The following is a 13,186-nucleotide window of genomic DNA, read 5'->3' on the forward strand; positions in this document are numbered from 1 at the left end:
GCTGCTGCTTGTGGAGCGCTGCCTTCAGAGCTGGGTGCCTGGCCAACAGCTGCAAGCTGCCCAGCTCTGAAGGCAGCACAGAAATAAGGGTGGCAATAGCATGACCCCCCCTAAAATAACCTTGTGACTCCTCACCCTTTTTTGGGTCAGGACGCCAAGTTTGAAAACCACCAGTCTCCCCGCTGTGAAATCTGTACGGTATAGGGTAAAAGACCAGATTTCACAGTCCATGACACATTTTTCATGGCCACGAATTTGGTAGGGCCTTACATATATCCCACAGCAGCTCAGGTACAGAAGCTAATTCTGTTTGTCCTCCCATCATGATCTGACTGCAATAAAACAACCCATACGTAGGGATGGGCAGGAAATGTCTTTTTTTCATCTTTTGAACATTTTTGAGAATTTGAAAGGTCAAAGTATCAAAAACTTTTGTAGACCAACAATCCAAAAAAAATCCCCAAAAACAAAACCCAATTTTGGCCAATTGAAACATTTTGTTTTGATTTTTTAAAAAATATTTCACGTCAATTTCAACCACTTTTAAAAATCTAATTAGCTTAAATTTCAAAACAAAAGGTTGCTTTGAACCAGAAAACTGGAATTCTTCATTTGAAAAAAATGGTGACATTTTTGGAACTTTTGGAAAAAAAAAAGTGTTTTGAGTTGAAAAATTCATCAAAACCTTTCCCACAAAAAGTTGCAGGTTAGATGAACTGGCATTTATTGAACAAAAAAGTTTAACAGAAATAAAATTATTATTAATAATTATAAATAAATAATAATAATCCCTGCCCAGCTCTATACATGTGGAATATTTCAACAGAAAAAAAACCCTTCAGCTATCTTTACAAAGAGGAACACGGTTTCCCTCATAAAACAATAAAACACAATATTATGTTAATTGCAGTCTGGACTTCTGAGTGCTATTGCAATGGCTGGCACCTTGGCCAACACACTCGGGACTGAATTAGGGATCTCCAGAGCTGCTACAACTACAACTAAAGATGATAAGAGTCCATTTCAGCTCCAGCTAGAAAACTTTAACTCTGGAGATCTATTCTGAGGGGAACCTGTAACACACACTTACCAGTGGTTTACACTTTACACTATTCCCAGATCTACTACAGACTATTGTTACACCTTCACAAAGTCATTTAAGGACAAAACTTTCCAAAAGTGCCCATTAATTTTGATTGCCTAGTGCATGATAGGCCATTGGAAGAACACCCACAACTCCAACTGATATTGAACACAGCTGAGGGTGCTCAGAGCTTATGAAAAGCAGACCAGAGGCATCCAAATTTAGGCCTACAAAATAAGCTAGCACTTGTGAAAATTTAGGCATATGTGGTTTGCCCAAGGTCACACAGAGAGTTTGTGACAGAGCAGGGAACTGAACAAATTTTGGCCTTAACTTCTCTGCATTTTCCATGTAAAATATCAGCAATGGTACTTATCTGTCTTTGTGACATGCTCTGACATCCATGGATCTGATGTGCTACTAGATTATTATTTATTGTATTACTATTACTAAGAATTTCCCTAGTTTGTGGTAAACTCTGCTTACCCACACAGAGGATGTTGAAGCTGAATCCTTGTGTTACAGATTTGCTGACAAGCTGATCTGGGAGACTATCAAATCCAACATGGCCCCCCAGGGAAAGATTCCGCTTCTCTTCATTCTGTTAAAGCAAACAGAGTCAATTTAACAGAGAGCACATTAAAAGAGAGTCAATAGCGCAAGGGCCAAGGAATAAAATCACAAGAAACGTTACCATCGTACTCAAGGCAGCGCGTGTTTCCGAGTCACTGAGGGAATCCTACCGCTACCCGCACAGAGGTTTATTATGTTTTGATATCCACATTCCGGACATACTGGTAATTATAGCCAAGCATCAGTAGAAAAAAATCTAATCTTAACAGGGAATTATCTTAAAGAGACAGCACACTAAAGTGCTGAGCCACTCTGGAAGAAAAAGTCAGGGCAAGATTCAGCTGCATCCAGCTTGTGGAGAAGAAAGCAGGAAAAAAAAAAACATCTTCCCATGTTTTATCGATCACTTCCCTCCCCCTTTTATGTTCTGAGAAGTTCCTGCACTGAATGATGTCAGAGCTAGTCTAGAGCTCCTTCAGAGCCCGTGATCTTTTTCCTTTGGCTTTGCCTTAGCAGCTTTGTTCAGTCATACTTCCAGGGATATGTGTTACAAGGGGAGGCAAATGAACCCTCTCACCTCACCATCTGTGACCACACCAGTTCCTCTTCTTCTTCAGCTGTTCCTATCTCTCTCACCCTCCCCCCACGCATACACCTTACAATCCCATCTGTCGCCTTCCTCCCCAAGTGGAAGAAGAAGCTGGTCACTTCTACTGGAAGCTTTGTTTAGAAAATAATAAATAGGATTGACACTGGAGGAAATAACTCAGAGTAATAAAATGTCTCTCTTAATAAATCACAGACACACAGAAAGGCATGGAGCCTCCAGTCTGCTCCAGCAGGGATGCACATTCTACTCCCAGGATTTTATGCTACTGTCCCCGGGGCTCTGAGTAAATACACACATGCAAGAAAGTAATCAGCCCAGCAGAAGACACAGGCCAAACATCTGATGGCATAACCAATCAGCTCCAGGCTTCAATAAACTAGCATTTGTTTATACAGACACTGAATTTGGCCCAGGGACTCTACAGGATTATTATCTTTCCTTGTAGCTTAAGCCTATCGGTCCCAGAAATTGACAAACATGCCTGCAGTTCTAGTCACCTTGCAAAGTTTACCTCTCTGCCTGCCAAAGGCAATCAATGGAATGTATAACAAGGGCACAGAGACTTAGCACAGACACTGCCTGCCACTGCACACGGAAAAGGGAAAAAGAAAATTGTCTCAATTGAAAATCCAGAACCACTGTTACTAGTTAGGAAAGTACATAAAAAGGCTGAACTCAACCCTGGGATAAGCAGACTAGTTACTGGGCTCAATACAGGAGTAAAGGGGTGCAGTTCTGTGCCCTGTGTTACACAGGAGGTCAGTCTAGATGATCTAATGGTGCCTTCTGGCCTTAAAATCTATGGGACATTGATTTCACTAGAATCAATGGACAAGGGAAATTGCGTCCAGTATCCTTAGTTCAAGTGATTCAGAATAGAACTGTTGCAAAGTGTTTATTTTTCTATATATATGTTTAGATTTACAATCAACTTTCACCTTGTCTCCACACAGCCAAATAATACCATTAAAACTAACCAAGCAGACCACTGAATTTACAAACTGTTTTTTTCTTTTCATTTTCAAGTTGCCTCTAAATGCAGTTAGACCTAATGGAGAAACAAATGTCCAGAAAAGTTAGGGTACTGCTTATTCAGTTTCATCTTAACATTTCCTTTGTGGAATTACAAATTTGCTGTTGTAATTAAAAAAAAAAAAAAGCTCCATTTAAATATGTCACAAGCACAGGGAGGTAAAGATAAGTGTCAATTTATCTGAGCAGGTTTTCCTGCTCCTGTTCCAATCCCACACTACTCTGCCCTGATGTTCCAGTGTGTAACACAGCCAGACTACAGAAGCCATGCACTTAGAATAAAGTTAATAGGCTATCATATTTTAAAATATATTCCCATGGGGGAGGGGAAAGTTCTAAAAGCAGTAACTTAAATTCATTCTCTTTGTGAGAGCAAGATTCCTAAACAAAAGATTAACTTGTTTAATTTCATCTCAAGTCAAAACTGTATTCAGTCCTGCCTTGGGAAGAATAAATAAGTATTTTCTTTATTTTAAAAAGACTTTTAATTACAAAAGGAACTTATAATGGCTGAGGCAGCTACCACATTTGAAATAAGACTGAACCTTCTTTTCTGTGGGTGTTGATCTGTTTTTATTATCTTTCAGACGAAAATTATCACAATGCTCTCCCTGAGCAGAAAGACAAGCTGACCATAATCGTTTGTTCTCTTGCAATCAATTCCTGTTTAATCTATCAGTATTGACTGTTCTCACCAAACAAGGAAGAAGCCATCACCAAAAAAATCCGCTTCGAGAGTCTATTCAGGCTCAAATGTGGTCAAGTGCTTAGACACCAAAAGTATTTCCCATTGTTTATCAACTAAACTAGGACCTGCATTCAGAAATAAATCATGTTCTCCCTATGCCATGGTCACTTGGCCTATAAACACACTGTATTCAGGTGTTGAAATTCCCTTGCTTCCCTCCACTAATTGGCCAGGCTAGTCAGAGATTACACAGAGATTACAGGCTTTTGGCTTATTTTTCAGTTCTTACTTCGCATCTCTTTCATGGTGACATGTTTCAGAGTGGTAGCCATGTTAGTCTGTATCAGCAAAAACAACGAAGAGTCCTTGCTGCACCTTAGAGACTAACAAATTTATTTGGGCATAAGCTTTCGTGAGCTAGAGCCCACTTCATCAGATGCATGGAGTGGAAAATACAGGAGCAGGTATAAATACATGAGAGGATAGGAGTTGTCTGACCAAGTGTGAGGTCAGTCTAATGAGACAATTCAATTGACAGCAGGATGCCAAGGGAGGAAAAATAACTTTTGAAGTGGTAATGAGAGTGGCCCATTTCAGACAGTAGACAAGATGTGTCTGAAAGAGGTGTGAGATGGGCCACTCTCATTACCACTTCAAAAGTTATTTTTCCTCCCTTGGCATCCTGCTGTCAATTGAATTGTCTCATTAGACTGACCTCACACTTGGTCAGACAACTCCTATCCTCTCATGTATTTATACCTGCTCCTGTATTTTCCACTCCATGCATCTGATGAAGTGGGCTCTAGCTCACGAAAGCTTATGCCCAAATACATTTGTTAGACTCTAAGGTGCCACAAAGACTCCTCATCTCTTTCCATGTCACTTCATTTCCAACCATGTCATGGAGCTGGGTACTGCAGTATATTAGCATACTCAGCTCTCACTCCAGAAGACACTGGTTCAACTCCTAACAGCGGGAGGAAGTCAACCTTCCCATCGCATTTTGGCATGATTTGTAATCTTGCACCAAAGCCGGTCTAGTAAGCATACATCCATACCTGAGAACCCCCTGCCTGCCAATGCATTTCAGGCCTGAGTTGCCTGTCAGGGCCTTGTCTACACTATGGAATTAAGTCAATGTAAGGCGGCTTACTTTGACCTAACTCTGTGTCTACCCTATGACACCAGCTGAAGGGCAGTGGGTCTCCAGCTGTGAGCAGGGCTGACAGCCAACAGGCGATGTAAGTAACGCAGTGTCTACACAGATACTGCGTCACCCTTACTATGTCAACCTAAGCGGTACACCTCTCGTGGAGGTGGAGTTATTAGGGTCGGTGTAGTGGGTGACTTACATCGGCGGGAGCAATGTTGTAGGTGGACCCTTACATCAACCTAACTCTGTAGTGTAGACCAAGCCCTAGACAGGCGCCTCAAGCCTGAAATGCATTGGCAGGCAGGGGCCCCCTGTTCCCAGGCATAGGATGCATTGAGAGTCTGGAGCTTGCCTACCACCTGCCTGCACTGTGCTTGGCCAGTTGTTCTTGGTCCATTTTCATAAGCACAAAATTAATGCACAAAATTTTTCAAGAAAAATGACACATTTCCTCTCCCCTGCCCCCTTTCTGCACCTTACTCAAATTGCTGTTTACGTTTTGTCCCAGTGTTTGCTCTTTCTCTCTTCCTCTTGCTTCTTACAAGGAACACACTGTGACAGGGACTAGCAAAAGCACCATCTGGACAGCTAAAGAACTCCTTGTGGCTTCCGCCCACATTCACTCCAGCCTCTCAAAGCTGGCTCCCCTTTCCCCCTACCCACATCCCTTAGAGAGAATCCTCCCCCGACATGGTCACACAGGTTAAGATATTATCAGGTAGAGTCATTCTGATGCAGAAACAATGTGGCAGGAAAGAATATTGCTTCCACAGAAAATGGACTGTTACGGTTATGTGTGCGTGTGGGGGGGAGGGGGGGGTCGAGGGTCAACCAAGCCTAACCAATAACATACACCAGAAGTCTAAGGTGCTTTCCATAATCACCACTGTCTGGAAAGGAAATAAACAAGGCTGCCTGAGAGCTATGATTAGAATAAGAATGCCCCCAAAAGACTTGAGAGATGTTCCTAGGCAACAGCCAGCATCACTATGACTGATTTTAAAGCAGGCTCTAGCGAGGCCAAGCTAAATCAAAAACTAAAACATGATCAGGAAAGGGAAGAAGAAAAGCCAAATCCCCAACAGCTCTTCTTTTGCTTCTCTTTGCAATGTTTAGTTACAGGGTAGTATGTGTCAAGAAAGGAGGTGCATTGCAAATGCCCTGTTAAAACACCGAATCTCTAAACTGGTGGTGAGGTTAAAAATACAGTGAATGGCAAAAATGTGTCCAGTATTGTTGTGATGATGTTGTTTTTCTCTTTTGTTTTTCTCAATGGTGACATAATTTGATCCAAATCCAAGACCCCGTTGCCACTTTAGGCAAAGCAGAAGTCAGCTGAATCTACTGAAAGGAAAGAAAACCACCATTGCATTGCCGATAAAGACTAACATGGCTACCACTCTGAAACATTGCATTACTGTTATCCTACCATAGTCCCACTGCTGCAGCTACCTAGGAGGCATTAACAGTATGGCACGGGCAGCTGATTTGTTCGATTTTTCTATGGGAAGCCTCCAGTGGCTTTGACTGGAAAGGTAACTCAACCATCAGTTTAAAAAAAAAAAATCACACTTCAGCTGAAATATATTTAGTGTGTGCATGTGAGAGAGAGACAGAGAGAGGGAGAAGTACCAACAAAAATTAATATAAAGTACAGAGATTAGAGAAAAAGGTATATTTTTCTGTATTTTTTCCAGTTTGCTAACTTTGTGCTCTTCACAGCTCTTTGTGTAGAATCAGTTTCCCCGTATAGCCAATTCCTCTTGTTCTTTGGATAGATCTTTCATATAAACAACCAAGGAGAGGAAGACTTTTTTTAAAAATATAGGAAACTGATTATCAAAGTACCATGACTAGTGCAGGGCTGGTGGAGTACCTGAAACTTTTGTATCTCTTTTTTAAGATGGTTAGATTTCAAATGTACAGTCTTCAACACATCTGCTTTCACCACAAGTGACACAGATTATCAAACAGTGACCAAAGGTGTCTAGGTGCTTCACAGAAGAAATACACAACCCCTACCCCAAAGAGTTTACAGTCTAAATTGTAGGTGTGACAACTAATAGTGGTGACAAATAGTAAGGAGGCAATAGAGCTTTTACAGAAGCCAAAAAGACAAATAAAAATGTTTCCTTGGCCATTTTAAAACCCAGTGGAAACCATATTTTATTTGATCCCCCTGCCAGGTCTGCAAACCAGACAATGCAGAATTGAGCTAATGCAGAAGAGCCGGGACGTGAAACTGACTAGCCTGTTTTCACTGCATTGGAAAATGGAAATAGACTGTATAAAAGAGTAAATCAGATATTTAAACTGTAATAGCTACGGTGTCATTGGTACCCCACAAGGAAGGAAATCAGGCCCTGATCCCGCAGCTCTTACTTAAATCATTAGTCCCATTTGACTAGTCCACAGTAGCCACATCTTCTGTAATGCTTCTGTTCTTTGGTACTAACAGCAAATACGAAGACTTACTACTTTCATTCACAAACATACAGAAGAGGCTCTGCAGGGAGAGGTCCAGACAAGTTTTCCCACTTCTGACAAGTGAGGCCTTCCAGGGGCTATGGAGACCCTTCCTCCAGTTTATTCACATCCCAGTCAGCTTGCAGCCGGTCTGTGAATAATTCTGAGGCTTTATTTAGCCTGTTCCTCTTAGAGGAGAAAAAAAATACTTTTTATAAACTTTGCAACATAGTAATTATTCGCTTACTACAGATCTGTGATACACAGATTCCTACAATGAAATGCCTTGCAGTGTTAAATAATATCTTCCTAGTCACTTAGTGCCATCCAGTGACAGGCTGCCATCAGGATTTTACTCAAAGCCTTCCAATATGCTCTTTGAAGATTTTCTATGCCGTGAGATATTATCTGGAGTTTTAACTGGAACACTAAAGGCTTATTTGTATTAAGAACCTATGATTTGGTGGGGAACAAAAGAATTATCAGAAAATCGGAATCAAATTCATTAACAGCTCTAAAGTGCTTTAAATATTTTAACTACGTCAATCATGCCAGAGAATCTCCGAGTGAGCTGTACCGTAAACCATTTAAATTGCACAAACGGGCAGCATTAGTTTGATCACGCTGTGGCTGAGGATGCCAGAGGAAACTTCATGACACCAACCATTGGCCAGAAGGAAATGGATTTCTTCCTATGTTTTGATTGTTTGGTCGTCAGGACAAGGACCCCATAGGTGAAGTACCAAGCAAACTTTTGGCAATATAAATAAAACCATTAATAACAATAAATTTGCAAAAACACTAGGGATAATTGATCAAGACAGGCCGAGAAATATACCATTTCAAACCAGTATCCACTCGCCCAGTCATCTGAGCAGTTATATGCCTCCCATACACACTGTGGGTGAGGTAATACCTTTTACTGGACCAGCTTCTGTTGCTGCTAGACAAGCTTTTGAGCTTCCCAGAGCTCTTCTTCAGGTCTGATGATACACAAACTGACATTCATACCTTTGCGTTGATTATAACATATCCTCCCCCAGCACCTCTTGCAGCTAGGAGATTGCACCTACTGACTTTTGAAGGTTACAAAAAGGGACACGGGGACAAGGAGGAACAGAGTCACAATTTTCACTACTACTTTAGGTGCATCCATGTCCCCACCAACAAGACATCAAAGCCTTAATCCAATAGATTCCATACAGTCTTTGAGGGCTTGTCTACACCAAGCAGCTTTTAGCGACAAAGCTGTGTCAACACAGCCTTGTCGCTAAATGTCAGCATGTGTAAATGTTCTTTGTCCGTACTTTGTCGACACTTTTGTCAACAAAATACTTTCAGCCCCGCAAGTGATGTTAGCTTTGTCAGCAGGGAGCGCTCCTGCCAACAAAGCTACGTTCACACTGCCACTTGCATCAGCAAAATTTATGTCTTTCACCGGGGGCAGGGCCGGGGGGGATTAAGTACCCATGAAAGACAAAAGTTTGTTGACAACTTTGCAGTGTAGACATACCCTAAGAGAGCTAAGATTTCATTAAGAATAGAGTGGAAAAGGTGATAAGTATTTTACTACAAAACAGAGACTACAGTAAATACAGTTGGGTATGGGGAGGTGTAGTATATCAGAATTCAGCAGTATTCCCTTAAATAGTTTGCAAGCTGTCTACTGGTCCCCACTGTCTTCTATGTCTCAGAAGTCACCGGAGCAGCAGTGTGCATGTGTAATCAGGCCTTATACACTGTATACAGTCATCTGACACAGCTATTTGGACCCCATTTTGCCTGTGCGGTTCCTTCCTCTTATGTTTGTGGTGTGATTTGCTCTTTACACCCAGGAGGAACAGTAAGGAGGGACAAACCACCGATAACAGAAAGCAGGTGTTGCTATAAGGTAGTAACTCCTTACGTTTTCCTGTCACAGCCTCTTCTTACTAATGTCCTGGATGCCGTTCCCTTGGACATCTGCCATCATCTCTCCTTTTGCCTGCCACCCAACCATTGCTCTCTTTTTCCCCTCATATATTTTTTCTTGCGTTTTCCCTCCTCTTTTCCCTGCTCACCTAAAATCTCCCTGCTTCTTAGGAGGTTCGAGGCATCCACCAGCAACTTCCTCAGACTGAGACGCATGCATCTTGCACTGAGAGAAGTATCATGGAAGCCAAGCAAATGCAAGATTGGGTTGATGTGCAGCTACCTGAGCCTGCACTGCCATACAGGTGAGCTACATGCATGTGACCAGCTGCATTCAGAGGCCTATGGAGGAGCAAGGAGCATAGGAAGGTGGCCTTCAAGGAGCAACCTCAGCAGGACTATTTTCAAAGCCCAAAGTGTCCAATTCTATGAGGTGTTGATTTCCACTACCATTTTAGGAGCTGAGGGCCGTTAGCACCTTGTAGGATATAGCCTCTGCTCTCTACAGTCACCAACTGGCCAGAAACCATATCATTAATGGAAGGTGAACATTTTGTCCTTCTTTTTCAAAACAGAAAGTGCCCAAGGAGAGGCTGCACCAGAAAAAGGTCAGAGGGACCAAACCAGGAAGCTTTTGAATGAACGAATGGGCATATCAGGCATTCTACATAGTAACAAGCCTCGGCTAGCAGGAAAAGGTGGTAAAGGGACAAAGAGAAAAAATAGCAGCAGCCAGTTTGGTCGTGGTCCTTTAATGAAGTCAGATGCAGTTTTCCTGCTCCGAACTCTTCCTGTTTTCATCCCCAAATTAGCATCAATTTCAAACTATATCATCCCATTTTCCAGCCCCTACTCCCAAGAAGATTCTTTTCACTGCAACATGTGCACTTTACAGACTAACTCTGCTTCCTCTCGCGTGTACCATTTCCCCAGCAGGCCTCTGGTGAAGAAAGGAGTCGTGCTGTCTTATGCCTGCTGCGGATCTGACCCCTGTGGGTTCTCAGAAATGCAGGTGGCAGTGTGAGCAGGGCAGTCCTCAAAAGGGACTATCAGCAGAGACTCACCTGAAAAAGTCCTCCTGCTTTACTTGACCTAAAAATCTGATCTTTGCCAACTGCCAGTTTTAATCTTAACCTCATTTTAATGAGAAATGCTGTTTGACAACTGATACTTGTGTTTTTAACAGGCAACAACCCTAACACTTTTAAATGATTTTTTTTTTTAATGCGGCAGCTCAAAGCAAAAAATAAGCAAGTGCCACATGCCCAATTTATCTGGTTAAGGCTGATGCTCAATATGTTCATTAAAATCTTAGACCCTACTCTGGCAAACACTTAGGCACACGAGCAACTTGCAAGTAAAGTTTTGAGGATCAAGACCTAATATGTAAATCCTGCAGCTGTTACTCAGGCAAAACACCACAGGAATGAGAACTGTTGGGCTTGGACCCTAAGGGATTATATAAACACAGCACTTTCTTGTTTCTAAAATTCCCCTCAACCCTCCCCTTCTATGGTAAACTAAAGCATGTGAAACAAAAGATAAATAGGAGGCAGTTTTCCCAGGCAAAGGCTTAACAGAAAAAAAATGTTCTTTTTCATAAAAAATAAAAATGGCTTTATTTTAAGAAAGTCATAAATTGTAAAATTAACAGGTACAGGGTTCCCTACCAATGAGCCCAGCCCTTGAGAACACTCCCTGAAGTGTCGTCATGGCTTGGAAGAATAAAAATCGGAATAAAATTGCAGACCGCCTTAACTCCAGCCAAGGTGTCTAATTAGAACTAAGGTTGCCAATTTTGGTTGGATGTTTTCCTGGAGATTTAATCCCATGACATAATATTTAATTAAAGATTAATCTTTAATTCCTGGAGACTCCAGGCCAATACTGGAGGGCTGGCAACCCTAATTAGAACACGGTTGAGGCCGTAGCATTCCAAGAGCTAATCTGATAATTGGGAGGACGAATGGTTGGACTGGAACCGAGTCCTCTAGTTTCAATGCCAGGAAACTGTGACAAGTCTCACTGACAGCCATGTTTAAAGCTTGCATCTCTGAGCCTTTCTGTTTACTGCTTTCTTCAATAAAACAATGGAAGCCAACCCCACACAGTCACTGCGCAGTGCGTTGCATCGAAGGGCTTTTCCAGCTTGGAAACTCTCATGGACAGAATATGTTTTCATTTACACAGCACCCTCAGTCCTAGGGAAGTAGGTAAGAGTCACATATGCATGGTGCAGAATTTGGCTCTTTAAGCCAGGAAGCAGCCCAAGAACTATAGCCTGGATTCAAACACCATCACACCAGGAGCTGAATTTTGTAGCTTGGGTAAGCTATAAAATTGGCATCGTCAGCCCAGCACCCAATCAGTACCCTGTAATATTAAATGTTTTATGAGATTTGTTCTTCTGTATTATAGTAGCACCGGGGGGGGGGGGGGCAGTCAGGGATCATGGCCCCTTGTTGCAAGCACTGTACAAAACACATAGTGAACAGATGGAGCAAAGAGTTTACAGTCTAACCAAACTACAGTTTGAACGGGATACAAGGAGAAACTAATGTTAAGGAGACAGATTGCAGTTCCCAGCCCTCAGTTATTCAAAAAAGTGAGATGAAAAGAAGGAGGGAAGTTATATTTTTACATATAAAATATCCCTTAGGTGCCATTTCTGGGCCCAAACCTGTGAGGTTCTGAATACCCTCTGCACAAATGGTCCGCGCTAGGAGTGGAGGATGCTCAGCAGATACCAGGATCGGGCCTCTTATTAATCACAAAGAAAATGACTTTACCTCAGAGGTGGGCAATCTACAGCCTGCAGGACACATCCGGCCCACAGGACCATCCTGCCCGGTCCCCAAGCTCCTAGCCTGGGAGGCTAGCCCCGGCCCCCCCACGCTGTTCCCCCTCTCCCGCAGCCTCAGCTTGCTTGCTCCACCGCCAGCACAATGCTCTGGGTAGCGGGGCTGTGAGTTCCTGGGGCAGTGCAGCTGCGGAACCTGGCCTGACCCGGTGCTCTGTGCTGCACTGTGGTGGTGGCGTCGTCGTGGCCCAGCTTCAGCCAGGCAGCGCAGCTATAGCGCAGCCAGCCACCGGTGCTCCAGGCAGTGCGGTAAGGGGGCAGAGAGTAGGGGGACTGGATAGAGGGCAGGGGAGTTCAGGGAGTGGTCAGGGGGCGGGGGTATGGATAGGGGTTGGGGTGGTCAGGGGGGGAACAGGGGTCAGGGGGGCAGTCAGGAAGGAGGTGGGGGTTGAATGGGGTGGTGGGGGACAGTCAGGGGCAGGGATTCCGGGGGCAGTCAGGGGACAAGGAGAAGGGGTGGTTGGATGAGGCCGGAGTTCCAAGGGGCAGTCAGGAATGAGAAGAGGGGTTGGATGGGCGGGGAGTCCAGGGGCGGTCAGGGGACAGAGAGTGGAGTGTGTGTCAGGGAACAGTGGGGGTTGGATGCAGCAGAAGTCCCTGGGTGGGGCAGATAGGAGGTGGTGGGCGGGCCACAACCCCTGCCCCTAACTGGCCCTCCATACAATTTACGAAACCCAATGTGTCCCTCAGGCCAAAAAGTTTGCCCACTCCTTCTTTACCTTCTTGTTCTCTGCTCCCTGGCACAACGGTACATGCATCAAACACTAATGCAAAAGTCAATGGCATTGATTAAAATACTATTCACTTGC

At 43.3% G+C, this 13,186-nt stretch overlaps 1 protein-coding gene across 2 annotated transcripts in view; it reads right to left on the minus strand.

The window, feature by feature from the left end:
• The window catches only part of SEPTIN8 (septin 8), a 76,073-nt gene that overhangs the window by 45,415 nt on the left and 17,472 nt on the right, over window positions 1-13,186 (minus strand). For both annotated transcript variants that reach the window (XM_030571656.1, XM_030571657.1), the window contains exon 2: window positions 1,571-1,685. In XM_030571656.1, the coding sequence (XP_030427516.1) occupies window positions 1,571-1,685 (115 nt within the window). The remainder of the gene's footprint in view (window positions 1-1,570; window positions 1,686-13,186) is intronic.

The sequence above is a fragment of the Gopherus evgoodei genome, chromosome 8, assembly GCF_007399415.2.
Source record: "Gopherus evgoodei ecotype Sinaloan lineage chromosome 8, rGopEvg1_v1.p, whole genome shotgun sequence".
NCBI classification, from domain to species: domain Eukaryota; kingdom Metazoa; phylum Chordata; order Testudines; family Testudinidae; genus Gopherus; species Gopherus evgoodei.